Source organism: Leptopilina heterotoma, unplaced genomic scaffold (assembly GCF_015476425.1).
Source record: "Leptopilina heterotoma isolate Lh14 unplaced genomic scaffold, ASM1547642v1 Lhet_354, whole genome shotgun sequence".
Taxonomy (NCBI): domain Eukaryota; kingdom Metazoa; phylum Arthropoda; class Insecta; order Hymenoptera; family Figitidae; genus Leptopilina; species Leptopilina heterotoma.
The window spans coordinates 32,460-51,934 of NW_025111036.1; the positions used below are offsets into that span (position 1 = coordinate 32,460).

At 25.2% G+C, this 19,475-nt stretch overlaps 2 protein-coding genes and 1 long non-coding RNA gene across 6 annotated transcripts; 2 read left to right on the top strand and 1 right to left on the bottom strand.

Moving 5' to 3' along the window:
• Positions 1-1,222: 1,222 nt before the first annotated feature.
• LOC122505405 lies at positions 1,223-6,136 on the bottom strand. Its single transcript, XM_043617000.1, has 2 exons — positions 4,497-6,136; positions 1,223-4,401 (listed from the first exon to the last, which is right to left on the bottom strand). The coding sequence occupies exon 1, from the start codon at positions 6,134-6,136 to the stop codon at positions 4,739-4,741; it is 1,398 nt and encodes a 465-aa protein (XP_043472935.1). The 3' UTR covers positions 1,223-4,401; positions 4,497-4,738.
• Positions 6,137-7,010: 874 nt separating this feature from the next.
• Positions 7,011-12,603, top strand: LOC122505404. Of its 4 annotated transcripts, XM_043616996.1 has the most exons (4): positions 7,029-7,238; positions 7,275-9,310; positions 9,406-12,345; positions 12,441-12,603. In XM_043616996.1, exon 2 carries the CDS (start codon positions 7,670-7,672, stop codon positions 9,065-9,067), a length of 1,398 nt encoding a protein of 465 aa, XP_043472931.1. In that variant the 5' UTR covers positions 7,029-7,238; positions 7,275-7,669; the 3' UTR covers positions 9,068-9,310; positions 9,406-12,345; positions 12,441-12,603. The 4 variants fall into 4 exon arrangements, with proteins under 4 accessions (XP_043472933.1, XP_043472932.1, XP_043472931.1 ...); XM_043616998.1 differs by having other exon boundaries at positions 7,011-9,310; XM_043616997.1 differs by having other exon boundaries at positions 7,028-9,310.
• A 2,124-nt stretch (positions 12,604-14,727) lies between these two features.
• LOC122505409 lies at positions 14,728-19,330 on the top strand. The gene is made up of 3 exons (XR_006301918.1): positions 14,728-15,732; positions 18,707-18,844; positions 19,225-19,330. It is a non-coding gene; the product is annotated as an uncharacterized LOC122505409 (long non-coding RNA).
• The last annotated feature ends 145 nt before the right edge of the window (positions 19,331-19,475 follow it).

Sequence of the window (19,475 nt, forward strand, 5' to 3'; positions counted from 1 at the left end):
GAGAAGAAGAAGGTCGCATCAGCGACAGAGTTGGAGCGCCAACCTCGAAGGCTAAAGTCTTACGACAGTTCCGAGAGAGGGTAAAGGGCTCCGGAAGAAGGGTTACGGGTTTTAGTGGGTCGGGCTGGTAGTAGGTCGCCAGTTTATTAAATTTACTATTTTATATATTTATTTTTCTTTTATTTGTATTTCCTTTTGTTTTATCATACCAACCCCACATAACCTTGGAGTGCGGAATCCAAAATATCTGTAGGCAGATTTCCCAAAATTCCCTAAGCAAAAAAAAAATTTCAGTTATGTATCATGAATCGTAGAATTTAATTACCTTTTAATTGGTATTTTTATTAATTTTCTGACATTTGTATTTACAAAGAAATCGTGATTTAAAGATTGGTATGTTTTCAGGCCCTGCGCGTTAGGGTGTCCCAAAAAAAAACTTTTTTTTATTGGGTCTCATCCCCTAAAATTCTTTCAAATTGTGTAAAAATAAAAACACAATATTTGGAAATAAAAAATTTTAATATTAACCCGTGGTTCAGAGCCTTTGAACCATAAAAACGCTAAAAATGTAGTGTTTTTTCATTTTTAACATAAATATAAATGTCAAAATATGATAAATAGGGTGTCATTGTAAAGATAATTAAATTACCTTTTGATCCATATGTCATAGTATAAGATTCAATGAAAATTAAGAGTGTTACAGTCGATTAAAGATCAAATTTCATGAAAATTTTGATGATTTTTATTTTTTAGACACTCAAGTAACTTGTACTTTTTTTACATTAAACAGTAAAAAATATTTAGGTTTTAATTTTTTTATTGATAGTCTGTAACATTACGAAAATTTTTAGCCTTTGTGGACCTCGATTTGATTGAAAATGACAATTATACACTAGATTTAGTGAACGAAACTATTTTTTTTATTCTTATCATTCCTTCAACATTTGGAGCAAAAATTGAAACAATAAATTTAGATATAACCACTAAACTTACTAAAATCAGTGATAAAAAAATACTGAAGTCGCTGATTTAGAGTCCAATGTCAGTTTTTCAAATTTCAAAATGGCGGAGAACTTCATAAAAGTCGATCGAATTCGTCTCAAAATTGGGTAACGGATTTTGAGACGAATTTAATCGACGATTAAATTACGGATTTTTGTAATAGTAGTTTTTGTTTGTTTGACCGTATTATATATTTTGTAGGATAATGAAAAGGCCTAGATACGGTTATTTTATATGATGTTTATTTTATAATCCCGACTAGTTTTGAACCATATGGTTCCTCATCAGGGGATGAACAATTTTACAGAAAATTATCCAAATATTGGACACATCATAAAAAGATTTCAAAAAGGATTAAAATATCTGAAAAAAATAATTAAAATTGTTTTAATTTTAATTTAAAAAGATTTTATGAGGTTATGTTTTAATTTGTGAAAAAAAATGAAAAAGTTTCTTACCCTTTAGAAGAACATTACAAGTATAGAAAAGGAAAAAAAATTTTTTATTGTAAAAAAAAAATTTTTTAAAAAAAAAACATTTTATATTAAACAATTTAATTAATTTTATAAATTTTGTAGAAACACATTTTTTGCAAAAAATGTGCTTCTATGAACAGAGAGTTATGACAGAGAGGTTGGGTTGTGTATTAGGGTCCAGGTATGATAGGTAAAGTAGATTTCTATGTTATTAAACTTTTTAAATTATGTTTTAAAATAAGTAATTAAATTATAGTATATTTTATCTAGATTGTCAATATCTGTTCTATAATTAATACTATTAGTATTATTTTTTATATAGAACATTTCCAAATTTTTTCTTTTCCAGTTATTTATTTCAATTTGTAAAATATTTGTATTGTCAAAATCAAAAGAATGTTTATTATCAAAAGTATGATTAGTTAAAGCATTAATATTTTGGTTGTGAGTGACATATCGTTTATGTTCTTTTATTCTAGTTTTAAGATGTCTTAAGGTTTCTCCGATATAACAACTATCACAATCTTTGCATTGAATTTTATATACACATCCAACTCTCTGAAATTTCTCTGTTGGATCTTTAAATTTTGGAAAAATACAGTTTTTTAAATTATTAGAGTTAGTGAAAACTAATTTAAATTTATGTTGTTTAAATATATTAAAAAATATTTCATCAAAATTTTGAATATAAGGTATACTTATAATTTTTTCAATTGGAAAATTGTTGTTATTTATTTTTCTATGTAAGTTATTGGTAAGAGCATTATACCTCTGTGAAATCTTTCTATTTAACAGATCTATTGGGTATCCATTAAGTAGCAATGTTTTTTTAACAATGTTAAGATTTTCAAGATGAAATTGTTGATCTGACAATTTAATAGCCCTATCAACTAGAGTGTATATAATACCTATTTTATAACTTAGAGGGTGGTGTGAATAGAAATTCATATATCTGCCCGTCCATATAGATTTACGAAACCAATTTGTTTCAATAAAATTATTACTGTCAATTGAAAGGGAAAGATCTAGAAAGTTAATTTTATTATTGTTAGATAACTCTAAAGTAAATTTTAAATGTTTATCGATAGAATTGAATCTACATAATATATCGTCCACCTTATTTGAAGGTGCACAAATTAATATATCATCAATATATCGAAAATAAAAAATAATTTTATATTTGATTTTGTTTAAAATTTTATCCTCAATACCCTCCATGACAATATTAGCCGCACTTGAGGATATTGGAGAACCCATTGGTAAACCAAATATTTGTTTATAAAATTCTCCTTGGAATTGACAGTATGCCGAATTTAAACATAAATTTAAAGCTTCAAGAAAATCATCCTGCGAGAAGTTTGTGTGTTTTTCAATTTCTGACCATTTGCTTTTAATAGTGTTGTTGATTAGTGTCCAAGATATGTTTGTATACATGGAAACAACATCAAGTGAAAAGATTGTAAAATTTGGAGGAATAAAAATATTATTAAGTTTATTTTTAAAATCCCAGCTGTCTTTAATATAGTGATTATTTTCGGTATTTAGGGATTTTTTTAAAATGTTAGCTATAAGTTTTGATAGATTATATATTGGATTACCTATGAAAGATGTAATTGGTCTCATAGGGATGTTATTTTTATGTAATTTTGGTAATCCATAAAATTTTGGAGCAACACCATTTGTGCAATTGAGAAATTTATATGTGTTTTTTTCAAAGTATTTTTTATTTAAAAAAGATTTTAAAAGATTTCGTAAACAATTTTGAATGGAGATTGTAGGATCAGAATTCAATTTTTTATAAGTAGTCGTATCAGTTAAAAGATTAAGTGTTTTCGAAATATAATCATTTTTTGTTATAATAACAGTTTTGTTACATTTATCGGCAGTGGTTACAACAATATTTTTATTAGAGTTTAAAAATTTTTTTGTTTCGTTAATTTTATTAATTAGATTTACTTGAGTACAATTAAAAGTAGTTTTATTAAGTATTAAATTTTGCAACCAGTAAGATATATTCCCTCTGATAGTATTTTTAGTATCAGAGGGAATATTCCTTATGCCATATTCTACATTTGAAATTATAGTGGGGATTGGTATTTGCTTTGAAGAATATGGAAAACCAAAATTACCTCCTAGAGCTAAAATGTCAGAGACATTTTTAGGAATGTTTAATGGAGTTAAATTTTCAATCCAATTTTGATTAGTTTTTATTTTAATAATTTGTTGACTTTTTAATTTTTCGATTTTAAGTTTTGAAGAATTCTTTAGTTTAATTTGATATTTATTAAGATTTAAGTAAACTTGTTTTTTTTAAAATGTAAAAAAATCATTATTAGTTAATTGTAAAATTTTAATGTTAAAAAAATGTAAATTTTTATATAAATATTTAATCTCACTTGATATGTCAGAAAGTTCTAATTTTAAAATTTTCCTTCCGAAAAATTGAGTATTAGTTTCTAAACCATCGCAGCATGATTTTGAGAAAAAACGAAAATTCAAAAACGTGTTATTAACAATATGATCTGGCAAGATACATAAATTTTTACATACATAGAGAAATTTCCTTTGGTTCTTCCTTCGAGCGATCCTATAATTAAGTTTAATCCAATTTTTAATTTCATTCAGAGTGTGTTGTCCAAATTGATGGAGAATTCGTTCGTAAAATTCTTTATTCATGTTGATTGATGTAGAGTCTTATTGGTTTTAAGGCCAGTGTATAATAGTAGTTTTTGTTTGTTTGACCGTATTATATATTTTGTAGGATAATGAAAAGGCCTAGATACGGTTATTTTATATGATGTTTATTTTATAATCCCGACTAGTTTCGAACCATATGGTTCCTCATCAGGGGATGAACAATTTTACAGAAAATTATCCAAATATTGGACACATCATAAAAAGATTTCAAAAAGGATTAAAATATCTGAAAAAAATAATTAAAATTGTTTTAATTTTAATTTAAAAAGATTTTATGAGGTTATGTTTTAATTTGTGAAAAAAAATGAAAAAGTTTCTTACCCTTTAGAAGAACATTACAAGTATAGAAAAGGAAAAAAATTTTTTTATTGTAAAAAAAAATTTTTTTAAAAAAAAACATTTTATATTAAACAATTTAATTAATTTTATAAATTTTGTAGAAACACATTTTTTGCAAAAAATGTGCTTCTATGAACAGAGAGTTATGACAGAGAGGTTGGGTTGTGTATTAGGGTCCAGGTATGATAGGTAAAGTAGATTTCTATGTTATTAAACTTTTTAAATTATGTTTTAAAATAAGTAATTAAATTATAGTATATTTTATCTAGATTGTCAATATCTGTTCTATAATTAATACTATTAGTATTATTTTTTATATAGAACATTTCCAAATTTTTTCTTTTCCAGTTATTTATTTCAATTTGTAAAATATTTGTATTGTCAAAATCAAAAGAATGTTTATTATCAAAAGTATGATTAGTTAAAGCATTAATATTTTGGTTGTGAGTGACATATCGTTTATGTTCTTTTATTCTAGTTTTAAGATGTCTTAAGGTTTCTCCGATATAACAACTATCACAATCTTTGCATTGAATTTTATATACACATCCAACTCTCTGAAATTTCTCTGTTGGATCTTTAAATTTTGGAAAAATACAGTTTTTTAAATTATTAGAGTTAGTGAAAACTAATTTAAATTTATGTTGTTTAAATATATTAAAAAATATTTCATCAAAATTTTGAATATAAGGTATACTTATAATTTTTTCAATTGGAAAATTGTTGTTATTTATTTTTCTATGTAAGTTATTGGTAAGAGCATTATACCTCTGTGAAATCTTTCTATTTAACAGATCTATTGGGTATCCATTAAGTAGCAATGTTTTTTTAACAATGTTAAGATTTTCAAGATGAAATTGTTGATCTGACAATTTAATAGCCCTATCAACTAGAGTGTATATAATACCTATTTTATAACTTAGAGGGTGGTGTGAATAGAAATTCATATATCTGCCCGTCCATATAGATTTACGAAACCAATTTGTTTCAATAAAATTATTACTGTCAATTGAAAGGGAAAGATCTAGAAAGTTAATTTTATTATTGTTAGATAACTCTAAAGTAAATTTTAAATGTTTATCGATAGAATTGAATCTACATAATATATCGTCCACCTTATTTGAAGGTGCACAAATTAATATATCATCAATATATCGAAAATAAAAAATAATTTTATATTTGATTTTGTTTAAAATTTTATCCTCAATACCCTCCATGACAATATTAGCCGCACTTGAGGATATTGGAGAACCCATTGGTAAACCAAATATTTGTTTATAAAATTCTCCTTGGAATTGACAGTATGCCGAATTTAAACATAAATTTAAAGCTTCAAGAAAATCATCCTGCGAGAAGTTTGTGTGTTTTTCAATTTCTGACCATTTGCTTTTAATAGTGTTGTTGATTAGTGTCCAAGATATGTTTGTATACATGGAAACAACATCAAGTGAAAAGATTGTAAAATTTGGAGGAATAAAAATATTATTAAGTTTATTTTTAAAATCCCAGCTGTCTTTAATATAGTGATTATTTTCGGTATTTAGGGATTTTTTTAAAATGTTAGCTATAAGTTTTGATAGATTATATATTGGATTACCTATGAAAGATGTAATTGGTCTCATAGGGATGTTATTTTTATGTAATTTTGGTAATCCATAAAATTTTGGAGCAACACCATTTGTGCAATTGAGAAATTTATATGTGTTTTTTTCAAAGTATTTTTTATTTAAAAAAGATTTTAAAAGATTTCGTAAACAATTTTGAATGGAGATTGTAGGATCAGAATTCAATTTTTTATAAGTAGTCGTATCAGTTAAAAGATTAAGTGTTTTCGAAATATAATCATTTTTTGTTATAATAACAGTTTTGTTACATTTATCGGCAGTGGTTACAACAATATTTTTATTAGAGTTTAAAAATTTTTTTGTTTCGTTAATTTTATTAATTAGATTTACTTGAGTACAATTAAAAGTAGTTTTATTAAGTATTAAATTTTGCAACCAGTAAGATATATTCCCTCTGATAGTATTTTTAGTATCAAACAAACAAAAACTACTATTATACACTGGCCTTAAAACCAATAAGACTCTACATCAATCAACATGAATAAAGAATTTTACGAACGAATTCTCCATCAATTTGGACAACACACTCTGAATGAAATTAAAAATTGGATTAAACTTAATTATAGGATCGCTCGAAGGAAGAACCAAAGGAAATTTCTCTATGTATGTAAAAATTTATGTATCTTGCCAGATCATATTGTTAATAACACGTTTTTGAATTTTCGTTTTTTCTCAAAATCATGCTGCGATGGTTTAGAAACTAATACTCAATTTTTCGGAAGGAAAATTTTAAAATTAGAACTTTCTGACATATCAAGTGAGATTAAATATTTATATAAAAATTTACATTTTTTTAACATTAAAATTTTACAATTAACTAATAATGATTTTTTTACATTTTAAAAAAAACAAGTTTACTTAAATCTTAATAAATATCAAATTAAACTAAAGAATTCTTCAAAACTTAAAATCGAAAAATTAAAAAGTCAACAAATTATTAAAATAAAAACTAATCAAAATTGGATTGAAAATTTAACTCCATTAAACATTCCTAAAAATGTCTCTGACATTTTAGCTCTAGGAGGTAATTTTGGTTTTCCATATTCTTCAAAGCAAATACCAATCCCCACTATAATTTCAAATGTAGAATATGGCATAAGGAATATTCCCTCTGATACTAAAAATACTATCAGAGGGAATATATCTTACTGGTTGCAAAATTTAATACTTAATAAAACTACTTTTAATTGTACTCAAGTAAATCTAATTAATAAAATTAACGAAACAAAAAAATTTTTAAACTCTAATAAAAATATTGTTGTAACCACTGCCGATAAATGTAACAAAACTGTTATTATAACAAAAAATGATTATATTTCGAAAACACTTAATCTTTTAACTGATACGACTACTTATAAAAAATTGAATTCTGATCCTACAATCTCCATTCAAAATTGTTTACGAAATCTTTTAAAATCTTTTTTAAATAAAAAATACTTTGAAAAAAACACATATAAATTTCTCAATTGCACAAATGGTGTTGCTCCAAAATTTTATGGATTACCAAAATTACATAAAAATAACATCCCTATGAGACCAATTACATCTTTCATAGGTAATCCAATATATAATCTATCAAAACTTATAGCTAACATTTTAAAAAAATCCCTAAATACCGAAAATAATCACTATATTAAAGACAGCTGGGATTTTAAAAATAAACTTAATAATATTTTTATTCCTCCAAATTTTACAATCTTTTCACTTGATGTTGTTTCCATGTATACAAACATATCTTGGACACTAATCAACAACACTATTAAAAGCAAATGGTCAGAAATTGAAAAACACACAAACTTCTCGCAGGATGATTTTCTTGAAGCTTTAAATTTATGTTTAAATTCGGCATACTGTCAATTCCAAGGAGAATTTTATAAACAAATATTTGGTTTACCAATGGGTTCTCCAATATCCTCAAGTGCGGCTAATATTGTCATGGAGGGTATTGAGGATAAAATTTTAAACAAAATCAAATATAAAATTATTTTTTATTTTCGATATATTGATGATATATTAATTTGTGCACCTTCAAATAAGGTGGACGATATATTATGTAGATTCAATTCTATCGATAAACATTTAAAATTTACTTTAGAGTTATCTAACAATAATAAAATTAACTTTCTAGATCTTTCCCTTTCAATTGACAGTAATAATTTTATTGAAACAAATTGGTTTCGTAAATCTATATGGACGGGCAGATATATGAATTTCTATTCACACCACCCTCTAAGTTATAAAATAGGTATTATATACACTCTAGTTGATAGGGCTATTAAATTGTCAGATCAACAATTTCATCTTGAAAATCTTAACATTGTTAAAAAAACATTGCTACTTAATGGATACCCAATAGATCTGTTAAATAGAAAGATTTCACAGAGGTATAATGCTCTTACCAATAACTTACATAGAAAAATAAATAACAACAATTTTCCAATTGAAAAAATTATAAGTATACCTTATATTCAAAATTTTGATGAAATATTTTTTAATATATTTAAACAACATAAATTTAAATTAGTTTTCACTAACTCTAATAATTTAAAAAACTGTATTTTTCCAAAATTTAAAGATCCAACAGAGAAATTTCAGAGAGTTGGATGTGTATATAAAATTCAATGCAAAGATTGTGATAGTTGTTATATCGGAGAAACCTTAAGACATCTTAAAACTAGAATAAAAGAACATAAACGATATGTCACTCACAACCAAAATATTAATGCTTTAACTAATCATACTTTTGATAATAAACATTCTTTTGATTTTGACAATACAAATATTTTACAAATTGAAATAAATAACTGGAAAAGAAAAAATTTGGAAATGTTCTATATAAAAAATAATACTAATAGTATTAATTATAGAACAGATATTGACAATCTAGATAAAATATACTATAATTTAATTACTTATTTTAAAACATAATTTAAAAAGTTTAATAACATAGAAATCTACTTTACCTATCATACCTGGACCCTAATACACAACCCAACCTCTCTGTCATAACTCTCTGTTCATAGAAGCACATTTTTTGCAAAAAATGTGTTTCTACAAAATTTATAAAATTAATTAAATTGTTTAATATAAAATGTTTTTTTTTTAAAAAATTTTTTTTTTACAATAAAAAAATTTTTTTCCTTTTCTATACTTGTAATGTTCTTCTAAAGGGTAAGAAACTTTTTCATTTTTTTTCACAAATTAAAACATAACCTCATAAAATCTTTTTAAATTAAAATTAAAACAATTTTAATTATTTTTTTCAGATATTTTAATCCTTTTTGAAATCTTTTTATGATGTGTCCAATATTTGGATAATTTTCTGTAAAATTGTTCATCCCCTGATGAGGAACCATATGGTTCGAAACTAGTCGGGATTATAAAATAAACATCATATAAAATAACCGTATCTAGGCCTTTTCATTATCCTACAAAATATATAATACGGTCAAACAAACAAAAACTACTATTATACACTGGCCTTAAAACCAATAAGACTCTACATCAATCAACATGAATAAAGAATTTTACGAACGAATTCTCCATCAATTTGGACAACACACTCTGAATGAAATTAAAAATTGGATTAAACTTAATTATAGGATCGCTCGAAGGAAGAACCAAAGGAAATTTCTCTATGTATGTAAAAATTTATGTATCTTGCCAGATCATATTGTTAATAACACGTTTTTGAATTTTCGTTTTTTCTCAAAATCATGCTGCGATGGTTTAGAAACTAATACTCAATTTTTCGGAAGGAAAATTTTAAAATTAGAACTTTCTGACATATCAAGTGAGATTAAATATTTATATAAAAATTTACATTTTTTTAACATTAAAATTTTACAATTAACTAATAATGATTTTTTTACATTTTTAAAAAAACAAGTTTACTTAAATCTTAATAAATATCAAATTAAACTAAAGAATTCTTCAAAACTTAAAATCGAAAAATTAAAAAGTCAACAAATTATTAAAATAAAAACTAATCAAAATTGGATTGAAAATTTAACTCCATTAAACATTCCTAAAAATGTCTCTGACATTTTAGCTCTAGGAGGTAATTTTGGTTTTCCATATTCTTCAAAGCAAATACCAATCCCCACTATAATTTCAAATGTAGAATATGGCATAAGGAATATTCCCTCTGATACTAAAAATACTATCAGAGGGAATATATCTTACTGGTTGCAAAATTTAATACTTAATAAAACTACTTTTAATTGTACTCAAGTAAATCTAATTAATAAAATTAACGAAACAAAAAAATTTTTAAACTCTAATAAAAATATTGTTGTAACCACTGCCGATAAATGTAACAAAACTGTTATTATAACAAAAAATGATTATATTTCGAAAACACTTAATCTTTTAACTGATACGACTACTTATAAAAAATTGAATTCTGATCCTACAATCTCCATTCAAAATTGTTTACGAAATCTTTCAAATCTTTTTTAAATAAAAAATACTTTGAAAAAAACACATATAAATTTCTCAATTGCACAAATGGTGTTGCTCCAAAATTTTATGGATTACCAAAATTACATAAAAATAACATCCCTATGAGACCAATTACATCTTTCATAGGTAATCCAATATATAATCTATCAAAACTTATAGCTAACATTTTAAAAAAATCCCTAAATACCGAAAATAATCACTATATTAAAGACAGCTGGGATTTTAAAAATAAACTTAATAATATTTTTATTCCTCCAAATTTTACAATCTTTTCACTTGATGTTGTTTCCATGTATACAAACATATCTTGGACACTAATCAACAACACTATTAAAAGCAAATGGTCAGAAATTGAAAAACACACAAACTTCTCGCAGGATGATTTTCTTGAAGCTTTAAATTTATGTTTAAATTCGGCATACTGTCAATTCCAAGGAGAATTTTATAAACAAATATTTGGTTTACCAATGGGTTCTCCAATATCCTCAAGTGCGGCTAATATTGTCATGGAGGGTATTGAGGATAAAATTTTAAACAAAATCAAATATAAAATTATTTTTTATTTTCGATATATTGATGATATATTAATTTGTGCACCTTCAAATAAGGTGGACGATATATTATGTAGATTCAATTCTATCGATAAACATTTAAAATTTACTTTAGAGTTATCTAACAATAATAAAATTAACTTTCTAGATCTTTTCCTTTCAATTGACAGTAATAATTTTATTGAAACAAATTGGTTTCGTAAATCTATATGGACGGGCAGATATATGAATTTCTATTCACACCACCCTCTAAGTTATAAAATAGGTATTATATACACTCTAGTTGATAGGGCTATTAAATTGTCAGATCAACAATTTCATCTTGAAAATCTTAACATTGTTAAAAAAACATTGCTACTTAATGGATACCCAATAGATCTGTTAAATAGAAAGATTTCACAGAGGTATAATGCTCTTACCAATAACTTACATAGAAAAATAAATAACAACAATTTTCCAATTGAAAAAATTATAAGTATACCTTATATTCAAAATTTTGATGAAATATTTTTTAATATATTTAAACAACATAAATTTAAATTAGTTTTCACTAACTCTAATAATTTAAAAAACTGTATTTTTCCAAAATTTAAAGATCCAACAGAGAAATTTCAGAGAGTTGGATGTGTATATAAAATTCAATGCAAAGATTGTGATAGTTGTTATATCGGAGAAACCTTAAGACATCTTAAAACTAGAATAAAAGAACATAAACGATATGTCACTCACAACCAAAATATTAATGCTTTAACTAATCATACTTTTGATAATAAACATTCTTTTGATTTTGACAATACAAATATTTTACAAATTGAAATAAATAACTGGAAAAGAAAAAATTTGGAAATGTTCTATATAAAAAATAATACTAATAGTATTAATTATAGAACAGATATTGACAATCTAGATAAAATATACTATAATTTAATTACTTATTTTAAAACATAATTTAAAAAGTTTAATAACATAGAAATCTACTTTACCTATCATACCTGGACCCTAATACACAACCCAACCTCTCTGTCATAACTCTCTGTTCATAGAAGCACATTTTTTGCAAAAAATGTGTTTCTACAAAATTTATAAAATTAATTAAATTGTTTAATATAAAATGTTTTTTTTTTAAAAAATTTTTTTTTTACAATAAAAAAATTTTTTTCCTTTTCTATACTTGTAATGTTCTTCTAAAGGGTAAGAAACTTTTTCATTTTTTTTCACAAATTAAAACATAACCTCATAAAATCTTTTTAAATTAAAATTAAAACAATTTTAATTATTTTTTTCAGATATTTTAATCCTTTTTGAAATCTTTTTATGATGTGTCCAATATTTGGATAATTTTCTGTAAAATTGTTCATCCCCTGATGAGGAACCATATGGTTCGAAACTAGTCGGGATTATAAAATAAACATCATATAAAATAACCGTATCTAGGCCTTTTCATTATCCTACAAAAAAGGATTTTTGTAATGTTACAGACTCTCAATAAAAAAATTAAAATCTAAATATTTTTTACTGTTTAATGTGAAGAAAGTACTAGTTACTTAAGTGTCTAAAAATCATCAAAATTTTCATGAAATTTGATCTTTAATCAACTGTAACACTCTTAATTTTTATTGAATCTTATACTATGACATATGGATCGATAGGTAATTTAATTATCTTTACAATGACACCCTAGTCATTATATTTTTACATTTATATTTATGTTAAAAATGAAAAAACACTTAATTTTTAACGTTTTTATGGTCCAAAGGCTCTGAACCAGGGGTTAATATTAAAAATTTTTATTTCCAAATATTGTGTTCTTATTTTTACACAAATTGAAAGATTTTTAGGGGATGAAAACCATATAAAAAAACTTTTTATTTTTTTGGGTCACCCTACTGCGCGTGCAGCCGTACCGACAATTCCCGACGGTAGTGTATGTCCGCCAATTTGGATCCACCATTTTGAATTTTTAAAAATGATGGTCAAATTCGAATTCAGCGACCCGAAAACCCTTAGATACTGAAATTGATAGAAATCCAAATGAATTTCAAAAATTATGTCCGCCATTTTGAATCCGCCATTTTGAATTTTTTAAAATTAAGGTCAAATTCGAATTCACCGACCCCAAAAACCCTTATACACTAAATGTGACTTAAATTAAAAAAATATTCATGAATTTTACTTGTTTTTAAATTGTTATATTATTTCAAAATAATAAATAATCATTTATTTATTACTCATTCTAAGATCATTGCAATCTATAGTGTGTTAATAATGATATAAAAGAATTTATTTTATAATTTACATAAGAAATTGCATTTATTCTGCGCTGAGGGCAAAAAGGACATCTTTTTTCACGACCCAATAACAGGCAACGGGTTAACAGAAAAATAATTTTTAAAATTCAAACCTATTTTTTTACTAAATTCTCTTGAAAAATATACATCATATAATGTTTTATATATTTTGTAGAATAGTTTTTTGTCCAAAAAAATTATTTCAAATTTAATTTTTTGTGTATAACTTTGAGTGATGCACGTCGGACGAGACGATCGGGAAACAACGATTACGATAAAAACGATCGTCTTTTTAAACATTATTATCGTTCGGTTCGTCATCGGATCGACAATCTCGACAAACTGTCGATCAAATGAAGTATGTGTCGAAACTGTCATTCGACTGCATAAAATTGTTAGAAAATTTTAATTTTTATAAATAACTAATGATAAAAAAATCAATAAATTTGTTGTTAACATTATAGATTTATTAAACAGTAAGTAAATGTTACTCTTGAAGTAAATGAATTCATGGATTAAAAGTTTTTAAATTTATGTAAAGGTTAATACTTGTAATTTAAATAGGTTAAAACTTAAACAAAAAAATACATTTTACAAAATAAATTATTTTATATTATACTATTATTGTAAATAGATAACTAATTTTTTGATTTTCACATAATCAAGTTAAAAGTAAATTTTAGTAATGAAAATTTTCAAATCTGGACATTACAATAGTTTGCATGTAAATTTTGTATTAATTTTAAATTACTATTGCTTAAAAAATATTTAAAATAATTAATGAATTTTTATTACGTTTAATTTGATATATTTCTTTTAATAGATAACGAGATACTAAGCCATTAAGGACCAATAATTTTATAAATTACGTTTTTAATAAATAACATACAACAGAAAAAATTTTTAATACATTTTATTTATATAATAAAGCAGTTTTTAATATTTAATCCAGACAATTATTAGTAAACTTTAAAATAAGTGAGGGGTCTTCCATAAGCAACGTGATCCCATTTTTTTGAAGTCTTTCAGCATGAACCGATGTTGCCTGTACACTGAACAAATCGCGAGTTATTTTAGCTAGAGTCGGATATAATGATTGATTTTTCTGACACCATTTTTACGTAGAATTTCAAAAACTTTTTTCATTTCCGCATATCTCTTCGCAGTCAAATTTCCAAGTTCGTTTCTCAAGGGTACATTAGCATTCGGATTTAAGTAATGAAATAGTTTTTGTGTATCAGAGTCAGAGAGAAAAGAAAATTGCAAATATTTCTTCGCAATTAAATCTACGATTTTTTCATTGCACGTTCCGTGCACAAAAACCTATAGTAAATATTGTGACGTGGCACAATTTTGCACGTTATTTATAATTGAGTTTTGTTATAAACAAAATAAACATCCTTGCGCCAATGTTGATGGCTGCAGCAATTACTCAATTCTAGTCAATTTGTTTATTTATAGAATTTATTTGTTTATATTATTGTATTCCCTTTCACGAAAACACTTCCCTTTGAATTCGAATTTGAGATATTTCCCGGCTATCGTCTTGCAAGCAGAAAGGATGATCATCACGTCTGCGCAGATTCGACTTTCCGTTCACTCACAGCAGAAAACTACAACGTCAACCAAAATAAAAATCGAATTGACTCGATATACCTGTCACTTTTAAATTCAACCTACACAAAAGTCATCTCACAAATAACCCTTTGAGTAAATTAGAATTATTTTCTACATTTACCAGATTTTACTGGAATCTCAAAAATGTTAAGAGATTGACTATTGAACAGGATGGTCCCTGTCATTTCTCTATTTCGTAAAGAGACACCTTTTGCCCAGGCCCGAATTCTCATGTCACTAACCTCAACTTTTCCCCTTTTTGATTTTGATTAATTTTGACTAATTACCTTTCCCTTTACGAGTGACAATAAGAGAATTTTGGAGGTTGACGATAAGGAAGATAAGAATTAAAAAGTAAAAATCTCAGGAAGCGAGAAATTACTAACTTAAATTATACCCCGGTGTCACTATTTTCGAAAGTAATTACGCTCCTGTTTTCGGCGGAGTAATACAAGTTTTGGGACCATGGTAACCGGCGGGGTGAACGGAGGGGAGGAATCACGGCAGCATGCTCGCAAGGAAAATCCTAATCGCTCTCTCTGGATCTGACCGCCTTCGAAGGAAGCTATTTTCAAAGAAGTTCTCATCCAAATTTTCCAGTTTTCCTTTTTGTTATAATTTGTGTGTGTGCTGACGCTGGAAATCTCTCGAGTGGAGCGTCGCATAGCAAAATGTAAGTCAGGTCACAGTATTTTCTTAACTTCTTTTATTTTGTATAAAAATGTAAATTTTCCTTTTTCTTTTAAAATGTAACAAGTGGTTCAGCCGGCCTCATGGCCAAGCGAGAAAATGTTACTAGTTTGATGGTTTTCAAATAGATAATGTGTAAATTTGCAGTTATTCGTTTTATAAAATTTTTCTTATTCTCGCTTGACCATGCTGCCAGTATTTCTCAGCCTTTTTGTCTATTCTTAATTTCAGTTATGTTATAAAATTTCAATTAATTGTGTAATTGGTGTTAAGTTTGTGAAAATTGTAAATGAAGTTGTCTCATTTTCAATTATTTCGTCCCATTTACAAATTTTACCTTTCTGATTAAATGGAATTGTCCCTTTTTATTAGTTTGTCCCTTATATCCGATTTTATTGAGAAAATCCTTAATTAATAAATAGAGTTGTTCTATTTATAATTGTTAATTAATTTTCGTGTCCCTTATACCCGAATTTATTGAGAAAATCCCTAATAAATAATTAGAGTTGTTCTAATTATAATTACTAATTAATTTTCGTGTCCCTTATACCCGAATTTATTGAGAAAATCCCTAATAAATAATTAGAGTTGTTTTATTTATAATTGTTAATTAATTATCGTGTCCCTTATATCCGATTTTATTGAGAAATTCCGTAATTAATAAATAGAGTTGTTCTATTTATAATTGTTAATTAATTATCGTGTCCCTTACATCCGATTTTATTGATAAATTCCTTAATTAATAAATAGAGTTGTTCTATTTATAATTGTTAATTAATTATCGTGTCCCTTACATCCGATTTTATTGATAAATTCCTTAATTAATAAATAGAGTTGTTTTATTTATAATTGTTAATTAATTATCGTGTCCCTTATATCCGATTTTATTGAGAAATTCCCTAATTAATAAGTAGAGTTGTTCCATTTATAATTGCTAATTAATTATTTTGTCCCTTATGTTTGACTCTATTGAGAGATTCCTATTTTTAATAAATGGAATTTGTCCCATTTACAACCAAATTTGTCCCTTATTTTGTGAAATTTAATGATTTTGACAAACTGTTTATCCCGTTTTCCCCAATTTTATGTGTAATATTTTTAGATATAAGTTGTAATTTTGTTATAATAATTTTTGGCTGACCACATATTAATTCATTGACCTAGCGATATTAAGAATGTTGTTTTATAATTGTAAATTTGTTGTACGATTTTCCATTAATTTTATTGTTAAAATAAATTGTTATTTAATTGTAAAATTACTGAATATGATTTTCTCGAATCCCCCCTCCTCCGTCTTTTGCTAGTCGACCGGCATCGAAATTAATATTGAATTGAGATTTATAAATTCAAGGAATTTAATAATAAATTTTCTTTTTGTCTTTTATAGAATTTAGTTCTATTATTTTGCCTTTGCTTTTATTTATATAATTTTTGGTATTTAGTACCTATTATTGCGTTTATTTTGGATATTTAGTATCCGCTTCTTTTGAAACTGTCCCAAGAAAGGACTGGCGCTCAACAATTTCGTTTATTTAAAAATTCCTTTATTTATTATTTTGTCAATATATTATTATTAATTTCAAAATTATTGTTCGGACCAGAAATCTTTGGCTTATCGTAAGTATTTATTTTTGTTGTTTGTTTATTTATTTCAGAGTTTATGATTCTGTTTATAAAATTTCATTTGTTTATAAATACTCCCGTGTTTGGCAAATTATACCTATTTGTTTTTGATATTTACTATTGTTGAAAAAGGTCTGGTTACAATATATAATATATAATTTACTTTTTAAATTTTTATTTACTTTATAATTACTTTTTAAATAAATTAGAAATTTTTAATTATTAGAATTCTATTAATTATTACATTTTTTCAAATTAAATAATCAAAAATAAATATATAAAAAAAACTTTCTTCATTGATTGACTTTTGGCTATTTCATTCCACGATTCATTAAATAATATTAAAATGCATTTTATTTTTACTTTTTTTAATTAAAAAAAATTGTTTCTGTGTTTGTAAAGTAGTTTTAAATATGAACGAATCTGTCAACAAATAAATTTTTTTTTATTTAAATGATAGATTTTGATTTTCGTTTTCAGTACTGTACAAAATAAAAAATTAGTAAACATTTTTTTATTGTACAGTTACTTCTTAAATTAATTTTTTTTCTTTTTAACGATTTATTTTTTTTAAAAAAATTTTATTTTTAAATAAATAAATTATTTATAAAAAATATTATTAATTTTTTAACCTTATATAATAAAAAAAATTTTTTTTTTAAATTAACCTCAACTGATTGTTATTTTTCGCTTTTTTATTGCCAGACGAATTTCTTCTTCAATGTTCGTCTTCAGACATGTCAAAATTCAGAAATACTTAAATATTATATTTTTCTAATTAATGATAATAAATTTAATAATTTGTAAACACATTGTCACTCAAGACATTTACAGCCGATTTTTTTCGAACGAACCAAGACGATAAAATAATGATTTTTTAAAAATATCTTACACAGAAATAGAATTGTTAAATCTCAATACTCAATAATCTAATTCTTTTCACTTACATTACAATTCAACACTTTTTATTTTGGAAATTTCATATTTTGGTTAATTTATATTCTGGACATTTCGGGCCTTGAAAATTTTGTATTGTAGAAAAATAATTTTTGGATCGTTTGATTTTGGAACTGTTTTCTGTTTTTGAATTCCGTTTGGAACTTTTGTACCCCAATCATTTTATTTTACATTTTTTTCATTTACCTGAAAATGGTCGGTCTCTGAATTTTGACCAATATAGTATATCAAATATTCAATTAATTAAGGGGTAAGGCCACTGGAGAATTTTCAAAACATACATTTTTTTTATTATCTGAAAAAATTCTTTGAACCTTGTAGAATATAGAGCAAAAGGTTTTATACGTGTCTGAAATCGATTTAATTGAAATTTTAAGCCCTTTTACCGAGCGCGCCGGTCCGTTCCGCAACGACTACCTGCGTCTGATGGCTACCTGTTTGGGCAGAAACTGCTTAGATGATGATGATACTTATACAGAAGGATGTCTATATGATGCTTCAATTACAGATTAACGGTAAAAAATTTTTTAAAGTAAAATTTTTCAATTCTTCATAGGTATGTTGCATATAATCTCAAAACTTTAAACGCGTATTTCTCAAAACACGTTTTTTGAAATTGGCACGCAGCATAACTCAAACAATTTCCAATATTTTTAATCGGATTTTTTCTTACATCTTTATAATAACATTTCAAAGAGAATGACGTACGGGATTTTTAATAACTACTTAATTTATACATTTGTTATGAACAATTTAGTGCCGTTTTTTTGGTCGAAAAATGAATTTTTTTTTCATATGCTGGCCAATTTCACAAAAATCAATAATTTTTAAATCACCTACGTCATTCTGTAGCTATTGACATGTAGATAAAGAAATTTTTTTTATTTTGTTCCAGATTAAATTTTTCACCCTATGTGCTACGTGCCGCGGAGCTCTTTAAAAAAAGCATCTTATTAAAATGTCCGTAATTCCGCCATTTTGTATTTTTTGTTGTTGAAAATTTACATTTTTTTAGTTGAATGTATGATTAATAACATACTACATTATTATAATTGTATTCGCTTTCCTTCCAACAAAAAAAAATTCTTGAAAACTGGAATTTTTTTGGCGTTTACAGTGGCCTTACCCCTTAAGTGAAATAAATAA

What these genes read in the sequence shown, in the direction of transcription:
- LOC122505404 (XM_043616997.1), top strand. Translation starts at nt 10,705, where the DNA reads ATGAGACCAATTACATCTTTCATAGGTAATCCAATATATAATCTATCA.
- LOC122505405 (XM_043617000.1), bottom strand. Translation starts at nt 6,136, where the DNA reads ATGAGACCAATTACATCTTTCATAGGTAATCCAATATATAATCTATCA.